The 20,770-nt window shown below is 43.7% G+C and overlaps 3 protein-coding genes across 3 annotated transcripts; all 3 read right to left on the bottom strand.

Annotated features, from left to right (window-relative positions):
* Positions 1 to 204: 204 nt before the first annotated feature.
* Positions 205 to 3,421, bottom strand: LOC123842269 (protocadherin beta-13-like). The gene has a single exon (XM_064596015.1). The coding sequence runs from the start codon at positions 3,294 to 3,296 to the stop codon at positions 741 to 743; it is 2,556 nt and encodes an 851-aa protein (XP_064452085.1). The 5' UTR covers positions 3,297 to 3,421; the 3' UTR covers positions 205 to 740.
* Positions 3,422 to 5,189: 1,768 nt separating this feature from the next.
* On the bottom strand, positions 5,190 to 8,701 carry PCDHB7 (protocadherin beta 7). Its single transcript, XM_045871112.2, has one exon. The coding sequence runs from the start codon at positions 8,510 to 8,512 to the stop codon at positions 6,125 to 6,127; it is 2,388 nt and encodes a 795-aa protein (XP_045727068.2). The 5' UTR covers positions 8,513 to 8,701; the 3' UTR covers positions 5,190 to 6,124.
* A 6,669-nt stretch (positions 8,702 to 15,370) lies between these two features.
* LOC135365366 (protocadherin beta-6-like) lies at positions 15,371 to 20,553 on the bottom strand. The gene has a single exon (XM_064596013.1). It carries the CDS (start codon positions 19,804 to 19,806, stop codon positions 17,371 to 17,373), a length of 2,436 nt encoding a protein of 811 aa, XP_064452083.1. The 5' UTR covers positions 19,807 to 20,553; the 3' UTR covers positions 15,371 to 17,370.
* Positions 20,554 to 20,770: the final 217 nt, after the last annotated feature.

Below are 20,770 nucleotides of genomic sequence, written 5' to 3'. Positions count from 1 at the left end.
TGACTTTTAGCTCATCTTGATTTTAAATTTTCCTAACAACTAAAATAAATTTACAAAATGAAATGAAAAGTGATTATCTTTCCAACAGTCCACCAATATTCCAACAAAAATTTTCAAAATGTTTTTATTTTCATTTTCATGCAGATTATTACATTTTCTTGGAATTGTAAGACATGACCTATTTTTACATATGTCAGCAAAAGTGAACACTAGAAAAAGGTAAGAGTAGTGTATTTAAGGGAAATGAAATAACAATATGACTACAAGGTATCTTGTGAGTCCAATATCACTCACAAGATGATCTCATTGTGTCGTGAGCAGAGTAACAGAGAAATATTTATTTTTAAATGCTAGATGACATGGTTTTTAAATATATGATTAAATAGAATGTTAGATAAGGTCAGAAGTGCAGGTATGTCTTCTTACATGAAGGAAGTACAAGGTGATTAGGATCAAGAGATTAGTCTATGAAATATACTAGGAGAAAGTAAAAATTTGTTCTCTAGATAAGAAATAATAACTAAATCCTTGCACATTTTGAAATGGTTAAACCTTAAAACTATTATTTAGAAAAGGGTGCTAATTAAAGCTACCTATTGATTAATGCAAAAAGGATGAAATAACATTGTAAAACAGATATATAGCACTTAAAATTAGGCTTGAAACTGCATAACAACTAGGAGTTTTAAAACTAAACTAATATGGATATGAGTACAACACTTAAAGAAAAAAAAGAATTCTTACTGAAAATTAAATCCAGAGCTATTTCGAAAGGTGGGCTTTTCTTCACTATTCCTCCCAGAGCTCTGTGCCTGGATATTGGGGATAATGGGCTTGAGGAATTTGAACTCATTGGTCCCTGAGTCTCCCGTCAGACACACCTGGTACTGGTAGCTGTGCGACAGGGTCCCCGCGCCGCTGACGTCCAGCAGGTGGCCCGCGAAGGGGCCCTCGGGCAGCGAGCAGCCGCCCCCCGCCGCGGCCCGGCTCCTCCTGCCCAGCCGCACCGCCACGAACCCCAGCACCGCCACCAGCAAGAGCGACGACACCGACGCCAAGGCCACCACCAGGTGGACGGTGAGCGGGTCGGCCCGGGCCTCGGCCGCCGCCGCGGCCGGGAGCGGCAGGTAGGGCTGCGAGAAGCCGTCCACCAGCAGCACGTGCAGCGTGACGCTGGCCGACAGCGGCGGCTCGCCGTTGTCCTTGACCAGCACCAGCAGCCTGTGCCGGACGGCGTCGCGCGCGCTCAGCGGCCTGGCCGTGCGCACCTCGCCGTTGTGCGCCCACACGCCGAACAGCCCGGGCTCCGTGGCCCTGAGCAGCTGGTACGCCAGCCAGGCGTTCTGGCCCGAGTCGCCGTCCACCGCCACCACCTTGGTCACCAGGTAGCCCGCCTCGGCCGCCCTGGGCACCAGCTCGGGGCAGCGCGCCGAGCCGTTCTGCGGCGGGTACAGCACGAAGGGCGCGTTGTCGTTGGCGTCCCCCACCAGCACGCGCACCAGCGCCTGGCTGCTGAGCGCCGGCGAGCCGCGGTCGGCCGCGCCCACGCGGAACTCGAACGCGCGCAGCGCCTCGAAGTCCAGGGAGCTGAGCGCGAACAGCTGCCCGGTGGCCGCGTTGAGGGACACCAGCGAGGCCAGGGGCAGCCGCGGGTCGTGCGGCGGCAGCAGCGAGTAGGTGACCTGCGCGTTGGCGCCCGCGTCTCTGTCCGCGGCGCTCACGCGGCCGATGTGCAGGCCGGGGCTGTTGTTCTCGCGCACCCGCAGGGTGTAGGCGGTGTGGCTGAAGGCCGGCGCGTTGTCGTTCACGTCGGACACCGTCACCGTCATGTGGTGCTGGGTTTGCAGCCTGGGGGTGCCCAGGTCAGTGACGGTGATGGTGATGTTGTACTCGGCCTGGCTCTCTCGGTCCAGCGGTCTCTCTGTTACTAGGGTGTAAAAGTTTTCCAAGGAAGATTTCAGAAGAAAGGGTAGATCATCTTGAATGGAGCAATTTATTTTCCCGTTTTCTTCTGAATCAAGGTCTGAAACACTGAGAACTGCAACCACAGCCTCAGGCGAGTTCTCAGGTATATGTCTAGTAAATACAGACACGGTGACTTCTGGGGCATTGTCGTTCACATCCATGACTTGAGTCAGAACGGTGCATTTTCCGGAAAGACTGCCAGCATCTCTGGCCTCGATATTGACCTCATAGAACTGTATTCTTTCGAAATCAAGTTGGTTTTTCAGCCGAATTTCTCCTGTCTTTGGGTGGATCTCAAAGGTTTTGCAAATCTCTTCAGAAGCCTGGAAAAGTGAATAGGAAATCTCTCCGTTGACTCCTGTGTCTACATCGGTAGCAGAGACTGTGACAATCAGGAAGCCAATGGGACTGTCCTCAGGAATCTGCACCCTATATAGAGGCTGCTGAAATTCGGGGGCATTATCATTGATGTCCACGACTTCGATGTAGATCTGAGCGATGCCAGACCTGGGTGGAGAGCCGCCATCCTGAGCTGTAAGGGTTAACCTGAGCTCAGGTTCCTGCTCCCGATCTAGGGCTTTGTCCAGCACCAATTCAGGATATTTACTGCCATCACTGCGTTTGCGGGTAAGGACCCGAAAGTAGGAATTGGGGCTAATTACATAGTTCTCAATATTATTTCGGCCCACGTCCACATCCTGAGCGTTCTTCAGTGGAAATGTAGTTCCAGGTGGACTGCTCTCTGATATTTTTAACAACATATCTCGGTCTATGAATACCGGGGAATGGTCATTTATGTCTATTACCTGTAACTCAGCTTGAAAAAACTCTAAGGGATTTTCTAGCAACACCTGGAAACGCAGCACACAGGGGTCCGTGTGACCACACAATTCCTCCCGGTCCAGTTTTTCATTTAGCAACAGATCTCCAGTTTCCTGATCAAGCTGCAAATGTAGTTTGTTCCCTTTGGAAATGACCCTAGCTCCCCGCTTGGAGAGTTCCCCCTGACCCAGACCCAGGTCCTTTACTAAATTGGTTACAAATGCATGCCCCTCAGTTTCCTCCACCACAGAATAGCTCCTAGGTTCCAAGCCCGCCTGAGATAAGCCCAAGAGGAGAATGAATAAAAGGACTTGCCTTTGTCTGCAAATGAGCTTCCCGCTGGTCTCCATTGTTCTTTTCTGGTAAAGCCTCCCTTGAGGGTGGTTCTGCTGAACTGTAAAGACTTCAGAATCCAAGACTTGTGGTTCTTTCCCGAGAGACCTCAGAAATATTCCAGTGAGTGCTCCTATTAGAGGACCCAGTCCTTCCAGTCCTCCCTCCCATGGCATCCAAGCTTCCCGTGGGCTTCCAGGTTCTGCTGCTTAGTTTTGCCTGTTAATGGAGTCGCAGCTGCAGGGCTGGTTTGTACCTTCTTATCCTGCAGCGCCACCAGGCGTCCTCATAGGATCTTACATTTTCTGGGATGAAAATGGATGCAGTATTCCTAACTCTTGCTTGGATAAACTATATGGAGCCTTACCTTTACTATCCCTAGACTTTACAGTGTAGACAATTGTCTGAGGGCCAGACAAGAGAAAAAACACTAGTAGGGACTTTCTGCTTTTCTACTTTCAGCAAAAAGAAAATATTTATGTAACAACCTAGCTAAGAAGAAAGAATATATGCAGAAATTCTTTAAAATATACAGTTGGAGTCATATAGAAAACTTTCAGAGTTATATACTTTTGTTGCCATGAACTATGGGAATAATTAGTAGCTATGAACCTTGGACAAATTATTTAACCTTGTCTCAGTTTCCCTACCTGTAAGGTGGAGATATCTACCACATAGGGCTACAGTGAGTTTCCCCATCTTACAGATGAGGAACTGAGGCAGAAAGATATTAACCTGCACACACACACACACACACACACAGGGCATGTAATTTGATGCCCTCAGGTAGCAGTTTACATGAGTCCATTGCCATGATTAGAAAAACACCCAAGATTCATGTGGTAGGATGCATGAGCAGGATTATTCAGATAGAAGTTATCATGTCAAATGATGAAACAAGGAAAGGCTGGAGAGTTTGTCTAATAGAGGTATCATCTGTAACTGCAGTGCTGATTCTGTATCTCAGAAGGATGTCCTAATTTTGTTAACTCCTCTTCTTACAGTGTCATTTGTAAAAAACTTGTTATTATGAGAAATCCAAACCCCATATAGAAGAATAGTATGATGAATCTCCAGGTACTCATAACTAGCTTCAACAATTATCAATGTTTTTCCATAATTGCCCACTTTGTCTGCCCATCATTTTCTCATTTCAAACTGTTTTCACCCATAAATACTTCATTATGCATCTCCAACTTTTAATGACTTAAAAAAACCCAACTACAATGCCATTCCCATACCTAAGAAATTAGGTTAACATTATTTAATATCCACCTACGTTCAAATTTCTCCAATTCTTTCAAAGTTATTATGGTTGTTTGAATCAAGACCCAAACAAGATCCACCAAGCATTATATTTCCTTGGTGTGTGTCTTAATTTCTTTCATTGTGTAAAATTCCCTCCTCCCTTTTCCCCTTTCATTGATTTGTTGGAAAAATTGTGGATAATTTTATCCTGACATTATGAAAACAATTATTTTACTACTGTGAGGTTTTTTTCTTTTGCCCTTAGGCTATATCCCATTAGTAATTCACAGTAATAGCATTATTTTAAGAGTTACCAGTACTTCACTTATAATACATTTAGAATAGTTATGTAAGAATTATCTGGATAATTGTTAAAGAAAAACAATGACAGATTATTGCTTCTCAAACAAAGCTTCTCAACTCTTCAGAATCTCTAAGCAATTTGATGATAATTTGTTTCTTTAATATAATATATTTAAACCATTCTTTTCTTATACTATCCTGATTCAGCAACTGCAACATATTGAATAGGAAAGTAATTTTTTTAAAAAAAAAACTTTAAAATTAAGGAAGGAAATGTGTTTTAAAAGTAGGTAGGGACCACTGGAGAAGTATTACTGCAATGTGAGCAAAAAATAAACTAGTGAAACAATCAAAATTATGCATTATTTCTAATCAGGGCCATTAACTTTTCTGTGAAATAAAGGTTTTGTGTTCAGATAACAAGGAGAAAGCACTTCCAATATTTTTTTACTTAAGCTTTGGTCAGATCACAGCTTTAATAATAATAGTTGAATAATTGATCCAGAAAAGCTGGATTATTGGTAAATGAGAACATATAACCACAGACCACTACATACATTATTATTTCCAAATGTAAAAAGACTGAACAAGAATATTAACATGAGAAGACTTCTCCTTAATCAGGGAGAAACTTGCCAGGTGATATTTAATGACAGAAAACAATATAGCATCATAGCAAGTTCTCAGAGTCAGATCTAGGAGAGATGCTCAGCTCTACCATTTATTAGTTGGTGACCCTAGTGAATTCACTGGACCTCTCCATAGATGTTGATTTGCTCATTTCTAAAGATACCTCATAGGTTTACTTCTTTTTTTTTTTTTTTAAGATTTTATTTATTTATTTGACAGAGAGAGAAACAGCGAGAGAGGGAACACAAGCAGGGGGAGTGGCAGAGGGAGAAGCAGGCTTCCCGCAGAGCAGGGAGCCGGATGCAGGGCTCCATCCCAGGACCCTGGGATCATGACCCGAGCCGAAGGCAGACGCTTAATGACTGAACCACCCAGGCGCCCCTCATAGGTTTACTTCTAAGATTAAAAGTGTTAACATAATGTATGATGCATAGTAAGTGCTTTTTAAAAAAGCTTTAAAAGATACTCTACAACCAACAGTTCTAAAACTAAGAGTAGTTATAGTACAACACTCCAACTCAGAAAATAAGAGTAGCAATAAACTTTAAAGACAAAACCAACTTAAAACATCTCAAACAAGATTTTCATGTAATAGATTGCCAAAATGCATAATTGTTTGAGATAAACTACAAGACATATACATTCCATGCTTTGTGGAAGTTTCCTAGGGCTAAAGGTGGATCCGTTGCTCTGTGAAGAAATTTGTTCTAGGACTTTAACAATATTTGAAATACTATGACAGCAATTTTCTACAAGTAACTCAGGATGAATTTCATAATAAAAATATACTTTCACAATATGAGCATTTATTTTTCATCCTTTATCAGAAACCCAAATCGTTCTGACAGGAGGGATATTCTTCCACTTTCCTCCCTGTGCTCTGAAAATTCAGATTAGGGATATTCGGCTTGAGGAACTTGAACTCATTGGTCCCAGATCCTCCCGTCAGACACACCTGGTACTGGTAGCTGTGCGACAGGGTCCCCGCGCCGCTGACGTCCAGCAGGTGGCCCGCGAAGGGGCCCTCGGGCAGCGAGCAGCCGCCCCCCGCCGCGGCCCGGCTCCTCCTGCCCAGCCGCACCGCCACGAACCCCAGCACCGCCACCAGCAAGAGCGACGACACCGACGCCAAGGCCACCACCAGGTGGACGGTGAGCGGGTCGGCCCGGGCCTCGGCCGCCGCCGCGGCCGGGAGCGGCAGGTAGGGCTGCGAGAAGCCGTCCACCAGCAGCACGTGCAGCGTGACGCTGGCCGACAGCGGCGGCTCGCCGTTGTCCTTGACCAGCACCAGCAGCCTGTGCCGGACGGCGTCGCGCGCGCTCAGCGGCCTGGCCGTGCGCACCTCGCCGTTGTGCGCCCACACGCCGAACAGCCCGGGCTCCGTGGCCCTGAGCAGCTGGTACGCCAGCCAGGCGTTCTGGCCCGAGTCGCCGTCCACCGCCACCACCTTGGTCACCAGGTAGCCCGCCTCGGCCGCCCTGGGCACCAGCTCGGGGCAGCGCGCCGAGCCGTTCTGCGGCGGGTACAGCACGAAGGGCGCGTTGTCGTTGGCGTCCCCCACCAGCACGCGCACCAGCGCCTGGCTGCTGAGCGCCGGCGAGCCGCGGTCGGCCGCGCCCACGCGGAACTCGAACGCGCGCAGCGCCTCGAAGTCCAGGGAGCTGAGCGCGAACAGCTGCCCGGTGGCCGCGTTGAGGGACACCAGCGAGGCCAGGGGCAGCCGCGGGTCGTGCGGCGGCAGCAGCGAGTAGGTGACCTGCGCGTTGGCGCCCGCGTCTCTGTCCGCGGCGCTCACGCGGCCGATGTGCAGGCCGGGGCTGTTGTTCTCGCGCACCCGCAGGGTGTAGGCGGTGTGGCTGAAGGCCGGCGCGTTGTCGTTCACGTCGGACACCGTCACCGTCATGTGGTGCTGGGTTTGCAGCCTGGGGGTGCCCAGGTCAGTGACGGTGATGGTGATGTTGTACTCGGCCTGGCTCTCTCGGTCCAGCGCCCCATTTGTCACCAGGGTATAGAAATTCTCGACTGATGGCTTCAGGACGAAGGGGAGATGGTCTTGGACGGAACACACCATCTTTGCATTGTTCCCTGAATCTCTGTCTCTAATCCTAAAGACAGCTACTACTGTCTCTGGTGTTTTTTCTGCAATTGGGCTAGTAAGTGACGACATGAGCAGTTCCGGTGGATTATCATTTACATCTGTTACATGGACCACCACAGTACATTTTCCAGAAAGCCCTCCACCATCTTTGGCCTGAATAGTTAATGTATAAGTTTGTATTGCCTCGTAGTTCAATTCAGCTTTAAGATGAAGATTGCCAGATGTTGAATTGATTTGAAACGTTTTGAGAATTCTTTCAGTAGCGTAAAAAAATGCATAGACTATTTCTCCATTACTTCCGGTATCTAGATCTCTAGCTGACACAGCGACAACCAGGGAGCCAACAGGGCTGTTCTCGGGCACCTGCACCTTGTAAAGCGACTCTACAAATTCAGGGACGTTGTCATTTACGTCCAGAACTAGGATGCGTATGAGGGTGGTTCCCGATCTGGGCGGAGAGCCACCGTCCAAGGCGGTGAGGGTTAACCTGAGCTCAGGAACCTCTTCACGATCCAGCACTCTATCCAGTACCAATTCGGGATAAACATTCCCTTCCCCACTATCACGGATATTAATATGGAAATAGACATTGGAGTTAATGGTGTAGTTTCTCAGGTTGTTGATTCCAACATCTGAATCCTGTGCACTTTCTAGGAGAAATGTTGCCCCTGGAGTAGTACTTTCTAATATGTCCAAGGTAATCTCTCTATCTAGAAATACTGGAGAATGATCATTGATGTCTCTGACCCATAGTTCAGCACGGAAAATCTGAAACGGCTTTTCAAGTAACAACTGGAAAGGCAGCACACACGGCTCTGTGGGGCCGCACAGTTCCTCTCGGTCTAATTTCTCATTTAGAAGCAAATCACCAGTAAGCGGATTGAGGAGTAAAAATCGTATGTTCTCATCTGAAACGATTCTAGATCCCCGAGCTGACAGTTCCCCCGCCCCCAACCCCAGATCAATTGCTAGGTTGGCCAGAAAGGTCCCTCTGTCCGTTTCCTCTGCCACAAAATACCGAAGCGGTTCTGCGCCAGCCCAAGACACTCCCAAAAACACACAAAGAAATAACACTTGCCTTTTCTGCACTGCACGCACCACTCTGGCCTCCATTCTTTGTTTTAGCAATCTTTCAAAACCACGTTCACTCGGCCTCAAGCAACTCTCAGAAATGGCAGAAACCGAATCCTTAGAAATGAGCTGGATAATAGCAGTGCTCGTGGGGAAGAGTCCCACTTTTCCCCAACTCCATCACCACGGTTTCCTTCCCTCTACTTTTCTTGTCTGGCCAGCTTTCCTCTGAACACTGGAAATTCTAACATCCTTTGTGCGGATATTTCCCCCTCTTTTTAGCCAGCAGCGCCACCTTGCGTTTTGTGGATGTTATTCTCTTTTTCAAGACTAGAACAAAAAGATGGCGGATTAGAGGAACTGCAACAGGGGTGATTTTTTTTCCCCCAAGTGTCTTTGCGGTTTTATTATATCTTTTTCCTCAGATGGTCACGGTAATGTTAGTAGTTTACATTGATTTTCCCTCTGATAGTCTGAATTTTCAGAAAAATAAATTTGTTGTTTTCCTTAATCTGGGAACATGAAATTAAATTCTGCCTTCCCACCAGGAGTAAATCTTAAGAAAACTTTCCCCAGTTTTTAAATGAGTTCGGTTTGGTGGCTTTTCTGGTGGTATATCTATGACTCTCTTTCCCATTTTACTTTTGGTTTTCGATCTGTCCAGGTTTTGTTTAATTTTAAAGTAATTTGTATTTAATTTTATAAGCCATTCATTTTCTCTAGGTTTGCAAAATTCATTCTATTTTTTTTTTATCTTTAGGTATATCCCTATTTGTTAGTAATGTTTAATGTTTTGTCTCCTTTTTATTCTTGGGGAGACTTACAAGGTCTATATTTTGCTGATATTTTAATATGCATTTTTTTCCAAAAAGGTATATGAACTTGGTTCAAAATCAAATATTACTAAGTGGCTTAGAATAAAATACAACTGTTTTCTGCCCTTTCCTTACTTTCCTAGCTCCCTTCCCAATAGCCAGCCACTTTAATCTCTTTGTTATCTCTTCTGTTTTATTCTGTATTCTGCTGTATTTTGATTAATTTTAGACATTATCAATTGACTCCTTATGTTGGATTAGGTTTTAGCTCTTGTACACTTTCAAGGTCGGTTCATGCCTTCCTTTAGTTGCAGTATCATTGGGAATATTATTGTGTACAAATTATATTTTCTTTCTCATTTTTTTTCTTGAAGTTAATAATTGCCTTGCTTTTTCATTTACTTGATTTTCTTTTTAAAATATTTTATTTATTTGAGAGAGAGCACAAGCAAGAGGGAGAGGGAAAGGAAGAAGCAGACTCTCCACTGAGTGCAGAGTGGGAAGCTGGGCTTGATCCCAGGATGCTGAGATCATGACCTGAGCCAAAGTCAGACGCTTTACTGACTGAGCCACCCAGGCACCCCTATTTGATTTTCTTTATATTTATCACTTGTTCTTATCATACCTCCAATTGCTTCCCAGTAGGATTTTCCACATGACCATTCCCATATCTCCTGAGATAGCAATTTTCTTTAAATTGGGTGGTTGTTCTCAAAATGAGCTGCATTGCTATCATCCTGGAACATTTCTTTGCCGTCGTGCTTGGAATTCTGTTTGCCTTTTATTCTGGTTGGATTTCCTATTTCAAGGGTTTTATTTCTTCCTCCTTTTTGGTTAACTCTATGATTTTAATAGATCACATCCTATAATAGTTTCATCTGATTGAGGAGATGTCAGGGGACTTGCTGATGATATCCTCCAAAATGCGTCTCTTGAGTTATACAGCTCCAAATTGGACTAGTTTGCCCTTGAGACACAGTTGTCATCATGGGATCATCCTTGAACATCATCTAGAGGTTCATTTCACTTCTTTTTTCAATATTCTCTTTTCTGTTTCTTCTGATTTCCTCTCTCTTGGACTACTCTAGCATTTTGATAGATATCTTCTAGTAGTTTCCAGAGAAGAGTGTATGAGAGTTAAATTTTGTTGTGACCTTGAGTGTATTAAAATATCTTTAGTCTACCCTTGAACTTGATTGAAAATTTGATTATAGAGTTCTAGGTTGAAAATATTTTTTCTTCAGAATTTTAAAATATTTTGTCGGTGAGTTCCCAAACCAATGTATTTGTTAAGAACTCTAAGGTGAATCTTATTTTATATCTTCCTGTATGTGACCTGTATTTTTATTTCTTGTAGTATTTTGTCATTGCACCAAGCATTTTCAAATTAAACACTGATGTGTCATGGTTTGAGTTTATCTTCATCCATTGACAATTAGTAAGTTCTTTCTACTAGGAAATTAATTTCCTTCAGCTCTTAGAAATTTTCTTGAATTACTTCATGGATAATTCTTTTGTTTGTTTCTCTCTCTCTCTCAGTTACTACAAATCAGATGTTGAGCCTCTTTACGATCTCTAATTTCCTTATTTTTTTTCTGTTTGTCATCTTAAAATACTTTTTGCAGTATTTCCTGGAATATTTTCTTAACTTTACCTTCAAGCTCTTCTTGAGATTTTCATCTCATTATGTTCATATTTTACAAGAGCCCTCTTTGTTAAGAGGATGTTTTCAAGAGAGCCCTCTGTACTTATTTCTCAGATATAATAACTTCTTTTCTCATCTGATGATATTAATTATAGCTGGGTTTTTTTTTCTTTTTAGATTTTATTTATTTGACAGAGAGAGACACAGCGAGAGAGGGAACACAAGCAGGAGGAGTGGGAGAGGGAGAAGCAGGCTTCCCGCCAAGCAGGGAGCCCAATGCGTGGAGCTCGATCTGAGGACCCTGGGATCATGACCTGAGCCGAAGGCAGACGCTTAACGACGGAGCCACCCAGGCACTCCTAATTATAGTTGTTTTTTTCAGGTTTTCTTCTCTGCAAACTTTTTCTCCAATTTACCTTCTTTCCTCTTTGCTTGGTTTTTGTTTCTGTTTTTCTTTTTAGAAACTTTCTTCAGGTGTCTCATTCAGGTGTCTGTTCTTAATTTAATTTGGTATACTAAGGAGCTAAGTGATAGCTCTGAGCATGTTGGCAGGGTTTATCCATTTTAATATGTACTCTACGGTGAACTGAGAGCACTTGTAGTTGGGGAAACCCCAGTGTTAGTCTGATTAGGTCTTTCTACTTGGACTGGTCAGACTACTCAACTCTATAAAATCTTCTACCCAAAAGGAAAAGGCATAGATTGAAAAGGTAAAGGATTGATGGGAGAAGAGAGGTGGAGATCTACATCACTCAGGATATGCTAGGTAATGCTTCAGTATCAAACAACTCCAAATCTCAATGGCTTAACACAATTAAGGTTGATTCCTTTCTTATACTACAATATCCTATACAGTTCAGCATGGAGACCTTACAGTGGTCAGTCAGGGATCCAGGTTTCTGGAGACTCCATCTTCACCTATGCTTTCAGGATCACTATGTTGGAGAAAGTAAATGTGTTAAACCATGTACAGTCTCTGAAAGCTTTAGCATAGAAGTTATATCATTTCTTCTCACATTTTATTGGCTAAAGGAAATTACATGGTCATACATAATTTAAAGAGGAAATATTGATATTCTGCCAGGGGCGCCTGCATGGCTTAGTTACTTAAGCATCCAATTCTTGATTTCAGCTCAGGTCATGATCTCAGGGTCATAAAATCGAGCCCTGAGTCAGGCTCCACACTGAGCATGGTGCCTGCTTAAGATTCTCTCTCTGCTCCTCCCCCAACCTTGGTGCGCCCATGCTTTCTTGAAGGAAGGAAGGAAGGAAAAAGGAAAGAAAGAAGAAAGTTAATTCTGCTTTGTATCTGAGACAACTGAAACATCTGTGATTGGTCCCAGTGATTATCATAGCGTTTTAACAATCAGTCAGCATTCAATGTTTAGATGGTCACTTATTTCCACCACCCATATTGCCCTGCCCTCAATTTTTTGCCAGTGGAACCTCTAATATAATGACTCTCCTTTTTGCGGTCATGAGAAATCAAAACTCCAGGATCAGAGAAATAGGTTGCTCATTGACTGCAGGGGGGAAAAGTGATCTGCTACAGATTTAACCATTTTTCAGGCAATTTTAATATGATCCTCCATATTTGGCACCCTATCATCATTTCCAGAGTATCTAGGGCTGACAGCTCTGATGCTTCTGAAAATCCTGCTGTCTAAATAGGATTGGTTCTCAGCTTTTCCCACTTCAGGATTGGTAGTTGGTTTGTCAGTCTACTAAGTCATTCATCTACTTTCTAGCTACTAAGATTTTTCTCTGTTGTCTTCTACCTTATTCTTTCCATTCTTTTAAGTTTATGTTTTTGAAAATAGCTCTTCATTTTTATGTAATGCACATTTAGAGGAAGTCAAATTAAAGGTACATATCCAATCCACCAATTTAACTAAAAATAAATACTCTTGAATTTTTCAGAGAAATAGACATGTTTTATTGGTTAAATCTTCTGTGGTTATTATTTTAATTAATTTATGCATTTATACTTATAATCAGTTTCTTTTATTTTCTTCCTTTTTAAAAATTATTTTTTTAAATCTTGGGTTGTTCTTTGCCTATTTGTTCTCAATAAACCTTGATTTCTAAGACATGCATGTAAGCCTCACAATTTTCTCTAATCATTCTTTGGTTTTTATCTTAAATATCATTTTGTTAAGAAGTTTACTATATCAGCCGGAATTATGTTCTGTGTAATTTCTATATATAAATATGTTCTTTGTAATTTCAACCTGATATTATAGAAGAACCCAAAATGACAATGGCTAACACAAAATAGAATTTTATTTTCTCTTGTAAAAGGCTAGTGGCTTGAAATGCATTCAGTGTTATCTCCAATAGTCACTTTCCATCTTGTTGTTTCCATCTTCAAATCATGGCCTTTACTTTATGGTCCAAGATAGCTGCTTAATATCCACCCATTAGATCTCCATTCAGACCAACAAATGGGAGAAAGGGAAGGCTTTGTCTTCCTTTTTTAAGACTACTTCGATGAAATATTCCATGGCACTTGTACTCCCACCTCAGTGGCCATAACTTAGTCATAAGACCAATTCCAATCACATCAGAAGTTGGGAAATACAATCTATAGCCCACATATCCCCATGGGCAACTAAAAGTGAGAGGTCTATTAGTAACAAATTAGGGGAGAACATATATTTGGGTGAAATGAGTGGTCTATGGCATACCCACTCAGACCACACCTATAGCTCCCACTGCCCACTAGGAGCAGATAGGGTCAACTAAATTGCCTGCTTGGATTGATTATTAGAAGAGCATATGATCGGGGCGCCTGGGTGGCTCAGTCATTGGGCGTCTGCCTTCGGCTCAGGTCATGATCCCAGGGTCCTGGGATCAAGCCCCACGTCGGGCTCCCTGCTCTGCGGGAGGCCTGCTTCTCCCTCTCCCACTCCCCCTGCTTGTGTTCCCTCTCTCGCTGTGTCTCTCTCTGTCAAATAAATAAAATCTTAAAAAAAAAAAAAAAAGAAGAGCATATGATTTCATTCCTACATATTGGTGGTGTGATTTGTAGCCAAAAGAATTCTTGTTCCACTGAAAACTTAGCCCCAAAGCAATAAATAAATTCAATTGCTGGGGCAAGATTCTTTTTGAACTAATGATGCTTCCCCAACTGCCATCCATTTCTACTTCCTTTTATGACTTTTTAAAAATTCTGGGCCCAGAAATCTTAAAACTCCATTTTAAGGACTCCTTTGAATTATTATTCTGGATGCAAATTAGGCTTTACCAGTGAAATGCCTTCAGATGAGCAGTTTTGGTAGTAATAGTAGCTTCCTGATTTCTGTACTGCAACAATAGTAGAATGACTTCAAAACCAGGAGTTCAGTGCTGGCTCTCTCACTTTTGCTTGTCCAGTTCTTCTGATTTTGTAATTCCTTCTAGCAAATAGCTTTTTTTTCGTTAGATATACATAGAGCTTTTTATTGTCCTGAATTCTGAATAATTCACCTAAACTCAAAATTGTACATCTTCACTCAAATTATAAGGAATAGGAGCTTCTCAATTAGAGTTTGTAAAGGAAAAGAAGTAAAGTATAAAATCATCAAGCAGTTAGAGCACTATTCCCTTAAGCTAACACATCTTAGTTGGTTTAAGAATAGGGAAGAATAAAAAATTACAGGCGCATTCCTAAGAAACCAAGGATGAAAATGTTTAATAAATGTAATATATATATTCATATATTCATACATATATATTCATGACAAATATATACATGTGTGTGTATTTAAAAATAGACCATGGTCTGAAACCAAATCATAGACACTTTCTTTCTCCCCTTATGTGTAACACAATAAATAAAATAAGTTTAAAAATTTAATTTTTGGAGCGCCTGGGTGGCTCAGTTGGTTAAATGTCCAACTCTTGGTTTTGGCTCAGGTCATGATCTCAGGGGTCATGAGAAGGAGCCCCCTGTTGCTCAGGCTCTGTACTCATTAGGTAGTCTATTTGAAGATTCTCTCCCTCTGCCCCTCCCACCTCTCTCTCTCTCAAATAAATAAATATATATTTTTAAAAATTTCAGGGTTGCCTGGGTGGCTCATTTGGTTAAGCCTCTGACTCTTGATTTTAGCTCAGTTCATGATCTCAGGGTCATGGGATCTGAGTCCCAAGTAGAGCTCCAGCTCAGACAAGGAGTCTTCTTGGGATTCTCTCTCTCCTTTTCCTTCTCCCTCTGCCCCTCCCCCCTAAAATAAATTTTTAAAGAATGTGTTTGTGAATAAATAAGGAAAGTGCTCAACATCACATCATACATTTTAAAAGACGATAATTTGTTCACCAAATGATATTCTAAATGATAAATTATTAGGTCAACAAAGCAAAAAGCAAATAGTGTAAACAGTAAAAGAGCATTTTATAAAATAAATATTTTTATAAATAAATAAAATATTTTGTTGTAGTTTTTAAGTTTATAAAGCCAGATGATAAGATAAAATGTTGAAAATCATTAATTTATTCAATTCTAATTCATCTATATTTACTGCAATATGCATTTTCCTAAGCATAATAGAGCTCTCTTTTTTAAAAGATTTTTAAGATTTTATTTATTTATTTGACGTAGAGACAGCGAGAGAGGGAACACAAGCAGGGGGGAGTGGGAGTGGGAGAGGGAGAAGCAGGCTCCCCACAGAGCAGGGAGCCCGATGCGGGGCTTGATCCCAGGATCCTGGGATCATGACCCAAGCTGAAGGCAGACACTTAACGACTGAGCCACACAGGCACCCCACAAAAATATAGTTTTGAAGAGGTACATGCACCCCAATGTTTGTAGCATCATTACCAACAATAGGCAAACTATGGAACGAGCCCAAATGTCCATCAACTGATGAGTGGATAAAGAAAATGTATTTATTTTATTTTATTTTATTTTTTTAAGATTTTATTTATTTATTTGAGAGAGAATGAGATAGAGAGAGAGAGCATGAGAGGGGGGAGGGTCAGAGGGAGAAGCAGACTCCCTGCTGAGCAAGGAGCCCGATGCGGGACTCGATCCTGGGACTCCAGGATCATGACCTGAGCCGAAGGCAGTCGCTTAACCAACTGAGCCACCCAGGCGCCCGAAAATGTATTTATTTATAATGGAATATTACTCAGCCATCAAAAAGAATGAACTCTTGCCATTTGCAACGATGTGGATGGAGCTAGAATGTATAACGCTAAGTGAAATAAGTCAGAAAGACAAATACCATATGATTTCACTCATATGTGGATTTTTAAAAAGATTTTATTTATTTATTTGACAGAGAGAGACACAGTGAGAGAAGGAATACAAGCAGGGGGAGCAGGAGAGGGAGAAGCAGGCTCCCGGTTGAGCAGGGAGCCCGACGTGGGGCTCGACCCCAGGACCCTGGGATTATGACCTGAGCCAAAGGCAATGTTTAACAACTGAGGCACCCAGGCACCCCTCATATGTGGAATTTAAGAAACAAAACAGATGAACATATAAGAAGGGGGAAAAAAGAGAGAGGGAAACAAACCATAAGAGACTCTTTATGATAGAGGAAAAACTGAGGATTGATGGAGGGAGGTGGGGGGGAGTTCTAAATGGGTGATGGGCATAAAGGAGGGCATTTGTTATGATGAGCACTGGGTGTTATATGTAAGTGATGAATCACTAAATTCTACTCCTGAAACCAATATTATACTGCATGTTAACTAACTAGAATTTAAATAAAAATTTGAAAATGAAAAAAAATTCCTTTATTTTTTGTTCATATTGAATGTTTGAATCATGTGACTATATATTATTTTAAAAGAATGAGAATCATTATTTACATACCCAAACCATTTATTATGAAAAAGTAATCATCAGTCTACTAACATTTTTTCTATTTAACAGAAATTGAATTATTTAAAATAGTATCAGATAGTCTTGTTCAATATCAATTTTGAAAGAAAATACTCAACTTAGAAAACATCCAGATAAAATACTAGTTCCTTTGAGGAAACAAATAGTGTTTTTAAAACAACACTACAGAAACCCAACCATTTCCAAGGTAACAAAAAATTTTGTATGAATGAAAAGTATTTTTAAAATTGAAAGCCATCATTTACAAGATACTATGCTGATAATCAGAAAACACAATTCTCTTAGTCATAAGTAGGTATCAGTGAACAAGCTCAAACATCAGGAATCTGAAAACATTTATGACCTCCAATAATCTGACTCCCCAAAACTGAGAAACAATATTTTTCCACTATTGTATGAACATGCAAAATGTGACCTGGCTAAAAACAACAACAGCAAAAACAACAAACACCCAGAGATTCAGAATGTAAAATACTTCAACAAGCTGAAATAACTATAAATATGACAATAATTATTAATGTATGAATATGTAGCTCTTTATGTGAATGGACGGGTTGCGAACTAATAATACATTGGTTATAATTATCATTTATCTCCTCTTAAGGTGATATGCCTAATTGAACCCAAAATGATTTCTAAAGTGAGAGTTTTCCTCGGTGCCCCTACCAGTCCCTTCACCCACGAAATTGGGGATAATAGGCTTCAAGAACTTGAACTCATTTGACCCGGGGCCTTCCGTCAGACACACCTGGTACTGGTAGCTGTGCGACAGGGTCCCCGCGCCGCTGACGTCCAGCAGGTGGCCCGCGAAGGGGCCCTCGGGCAGCGAGCAGCCGCCCCCCGCCGCGGCCCGGCTCCTCCTGCCCAGCCGCACCGCCACGAACCCCAGCACCGCCACCAGCAAGAGCGACGACACCGACGCCAAGGCCACCACCAGGTGGACGGTGAGCGGGTCGGCCCGGGCCTCGGCCGCCGCCGCGGCCGGGAGCGGCAGGTAGGGCTGCGAGAAGCCGTCCACCAGCAGCACGTGCAGCGTGACGCTGGCCGACAGCGGCGGCTCGCCGTTGTCCTTGACCAGCACCAGCAGCCTGTGCCGGACGGCGTCGCGCGCGCTCAGCGGCCTGGCCGTGCGCACCTCGCCGTTGTGCGCCCACACGCCGAACAGCCCGGGCTCCGTGGCCCTGAGCAGCTGGTACGCCAGCCAGGCGTTCTGGCCCGAGTCGCCGTCCACCGCCACCACCTTGGTCACCAGGTAGCCCGCCTCGGCCGCCCTGGGCACCAGCTCGGGGCAGCGCGCCGAGCCGTTCTGCGGCGGGTACAGCACGAAGGGCGCGTTGTCGTTGGCGTCCCCCACCAGCACGCGCACCAGCGCCTGGCTGCTGAGCGCCGGCGAGCCGCGGTCGGCCGCGCCCACGCGGAACTCGAACGCGCGCAGCGCCTCGAAGTCCAGGGAGCTGAGCGCGAACAGCTGCCCGGTGGCCGCGTTGAGGGACACCAGCGAGGCCAGGGGCAGCCGCGGGTCGTGCGGCGGCAGCAGCGAGTAGGTGACCTGCGCGTTGGCGCCCGCGTCTCTGTCCGCGGCGCTCACGCGGCCGATGTGCAGGCCGGGGCTGTTGTTCTCGCGCACCCGCAGGGTGTAGGCGGTGTGGCTGAAGGCCGGCGCGTTGTCGTTCACGTCGGACACCGTCACCGTCATGTGGTGCTGGGTTTGCAGCCTGGGGGTGCCCAGGTCAGTGACGGTGATGGTGATGTTGTACTCGGCCTGGCTCTCTCTGTCCAGCGCTCCTTCAGTTACCAAGGTGTAGAAATTCTCGACTGATGGTCTTAGAAGAAAGGGGAGATTGTCATCTATAGAACAAATAACCTGTTGATTTTGTCCAGAATCTGCATCTGACACACTGAAAACTGCTACTATGACCTCTGGCAGGTTTTCGGGGATGGGACTGACGAGGGAGGACATGGTCAGTTGAGGAGCGTTGTCATTTACGTCCAGAACCTTGATGACTAAAGAGCATTTTCCTGATAGTCCCCCGCCATCTGTAGCCTCAATATCCACGTGGTATGATTGAAATTCCTCAAAATCCAAAGTCTTTCTCAGTCGAATTTCTCCTGTAATTGCGTTTATTTCGAAGGGTTGATTAACGTCATCTCCCTGAAATAGGGCATAAGATACCTCCCCAAAGGATCCTGCATCTAAATCTGTCGCTGAGACGGTGATAATCAGGGAGCCTAGGGAATTGTTTTCAGGGATTTGTGCCTCATAGAGTTCCTGAGCAAATTCGGGAGCATTGTCATTGATGTCCAAGACCAGGATCTGAATCTCCGTGCTCCCAGACCTGGGCGGAGACCCACCATCCAGCGCTGTGAGGGTAAGCCTTAGTTCGCGCTGCTCCTCGCGGTCCAAGGCTTTGTCCAGCACCAGCTCCGGGAACTTCCTGCCATCGCTGCGATTGCGAGTGAGAACGTGAAAATGAGGATTGGAGCTGATTATATAGCTCTGAAGACTGTTGTTACCAGCGTCTAAATCCTGTGCCATTTTCAAAGGAAATAGCTTTCCTGGTGTAGTAATTTCTGATATTTTTAGTAGCATTTCTCTGGCTGGGAACTCTGGGGCGTGGTCATTTATATCTCTGACTCGTAAAGCAGCCTGAAAAAACTGCAAGGGATTTTCCAGTAACACTTGAAAAGGTAGCACGCATGGCTCAGTGGAGCCGCACAGCTCTTCCCGGTCCAGTTTCTCATTTAGCAGTAAATCATAGGTCTTTGGGTCAAGCTGCAAATACTGTCTGTTCCCCTTGAAAACAACCTGGGCACCACGCGCAGCCAGTTCTCCTCTCCTGAGTCCCAGGTCCTTTGTCAAATTGGCCACAAACGTGCCAGTTTCTGACTCCTCCAGTACAGAATATTGAATCGATTCTGAACCGGCTTCCCACAAAAGCACCCATATAATGAGAATTGCCACTTGCCTTTTCTTGCGATGTACTTTTGTTCTCGCCATCTCCATTATGTCTGATCCCAGAGGAAAAAATCTTTTTCCAGTCCCCATCATCACGTCCACCACCGACCCTCCGAAATGTCTTTACTGTTGAATTTCGAATTCGTCTTATAACTTGTCTGGTGACGAGTGCCTTCCTGAATACTACTATCTTAGCTCCAGCTGTAAGTGTGTTCTGTATTTGGGGGGGCTTCTGAATAAAATGGAGTCCACCGAATCTGCAGAGCTCTTATTCACTCTCTTAGCCTGCACTGCCACCACGCGTTCAAATTAATAACTTCAGGAGGTGCATACAGGCAATACCATTTCCAAAATCTGAGCCTTATAAAGACTTTCAGGTGGAGTTAGTGTTTTTCAGATTGTAGTGTGTGAACCATATGCATAAATAATTACTTGGGAGTCTGAGTTGTTTTTTTCCAGGTTGACTCCTGGGTTTCCCTCCAGACCTTGAATGAAATTCTCTGGTGGTGCTAAGGGCTGAAAATCTGCACTTCAATCTCTCTCTTTAAGTGATTCTCGTGCATACTAATGTTTAGGAATCACACCCTCAGGTAATGTAAACCTGTAAAACCAATTTTTATTCTTTGGCAGTGAAATTTATCTCTGATGAGTAGTGTGATTTGTGAATCCAAAAGTACACTATTTAATCGTCCCAACAAACAAGTCAATAAACTATACAAAATGTAAAAGTTGGTTAGCAACACCAATTATAAAATAAACAATTATTTCTCTAAGTTATATGGCTCATAAAATGGCATGAACAACAAGACTTAACTTATTTTGTGGTTACACCTGCACAGTAAGGGGAACAATTAAGCTATTAGGAGGAAAATTGAGGCCAACACATACTTATGATAGAAGTATCTGATTAATTAAATTATTTAAAAGGGTAACTAGTGGGGCACCTTGGTGGTGCAGTCAGCTAAGCGTCAGACTCTTGGTTTCAGCTCATGTCATGATTTCAGAGTTGTGAAATAGAGCCCCCAGATGGCTCTGAGCTCCTGAGCTCCCTGCGAGT

Source organism: Mirounga angustirostris, unplaced genomic scaffold (assembly GCF_029215605.1).
Source record: "Mirounga angustirostris isolate CCGP_5_RB_7025 unplaced genomic scaffold, mMirAng1.0.hap1 SCAF_7, whole genome shotgun sequence".
NCBI classification, from domain to species: domain Eukaryota; kingdom Metazoa; phylum Chordata; class Mammalia; order Carnivora; family Phocidae; genus Mirounga; species Mirounga angustirostris.
Note: the sequence above shows the minus strand (reverse complement) of the source record. Positions and strands in the feature narration are given on the sequence as shown.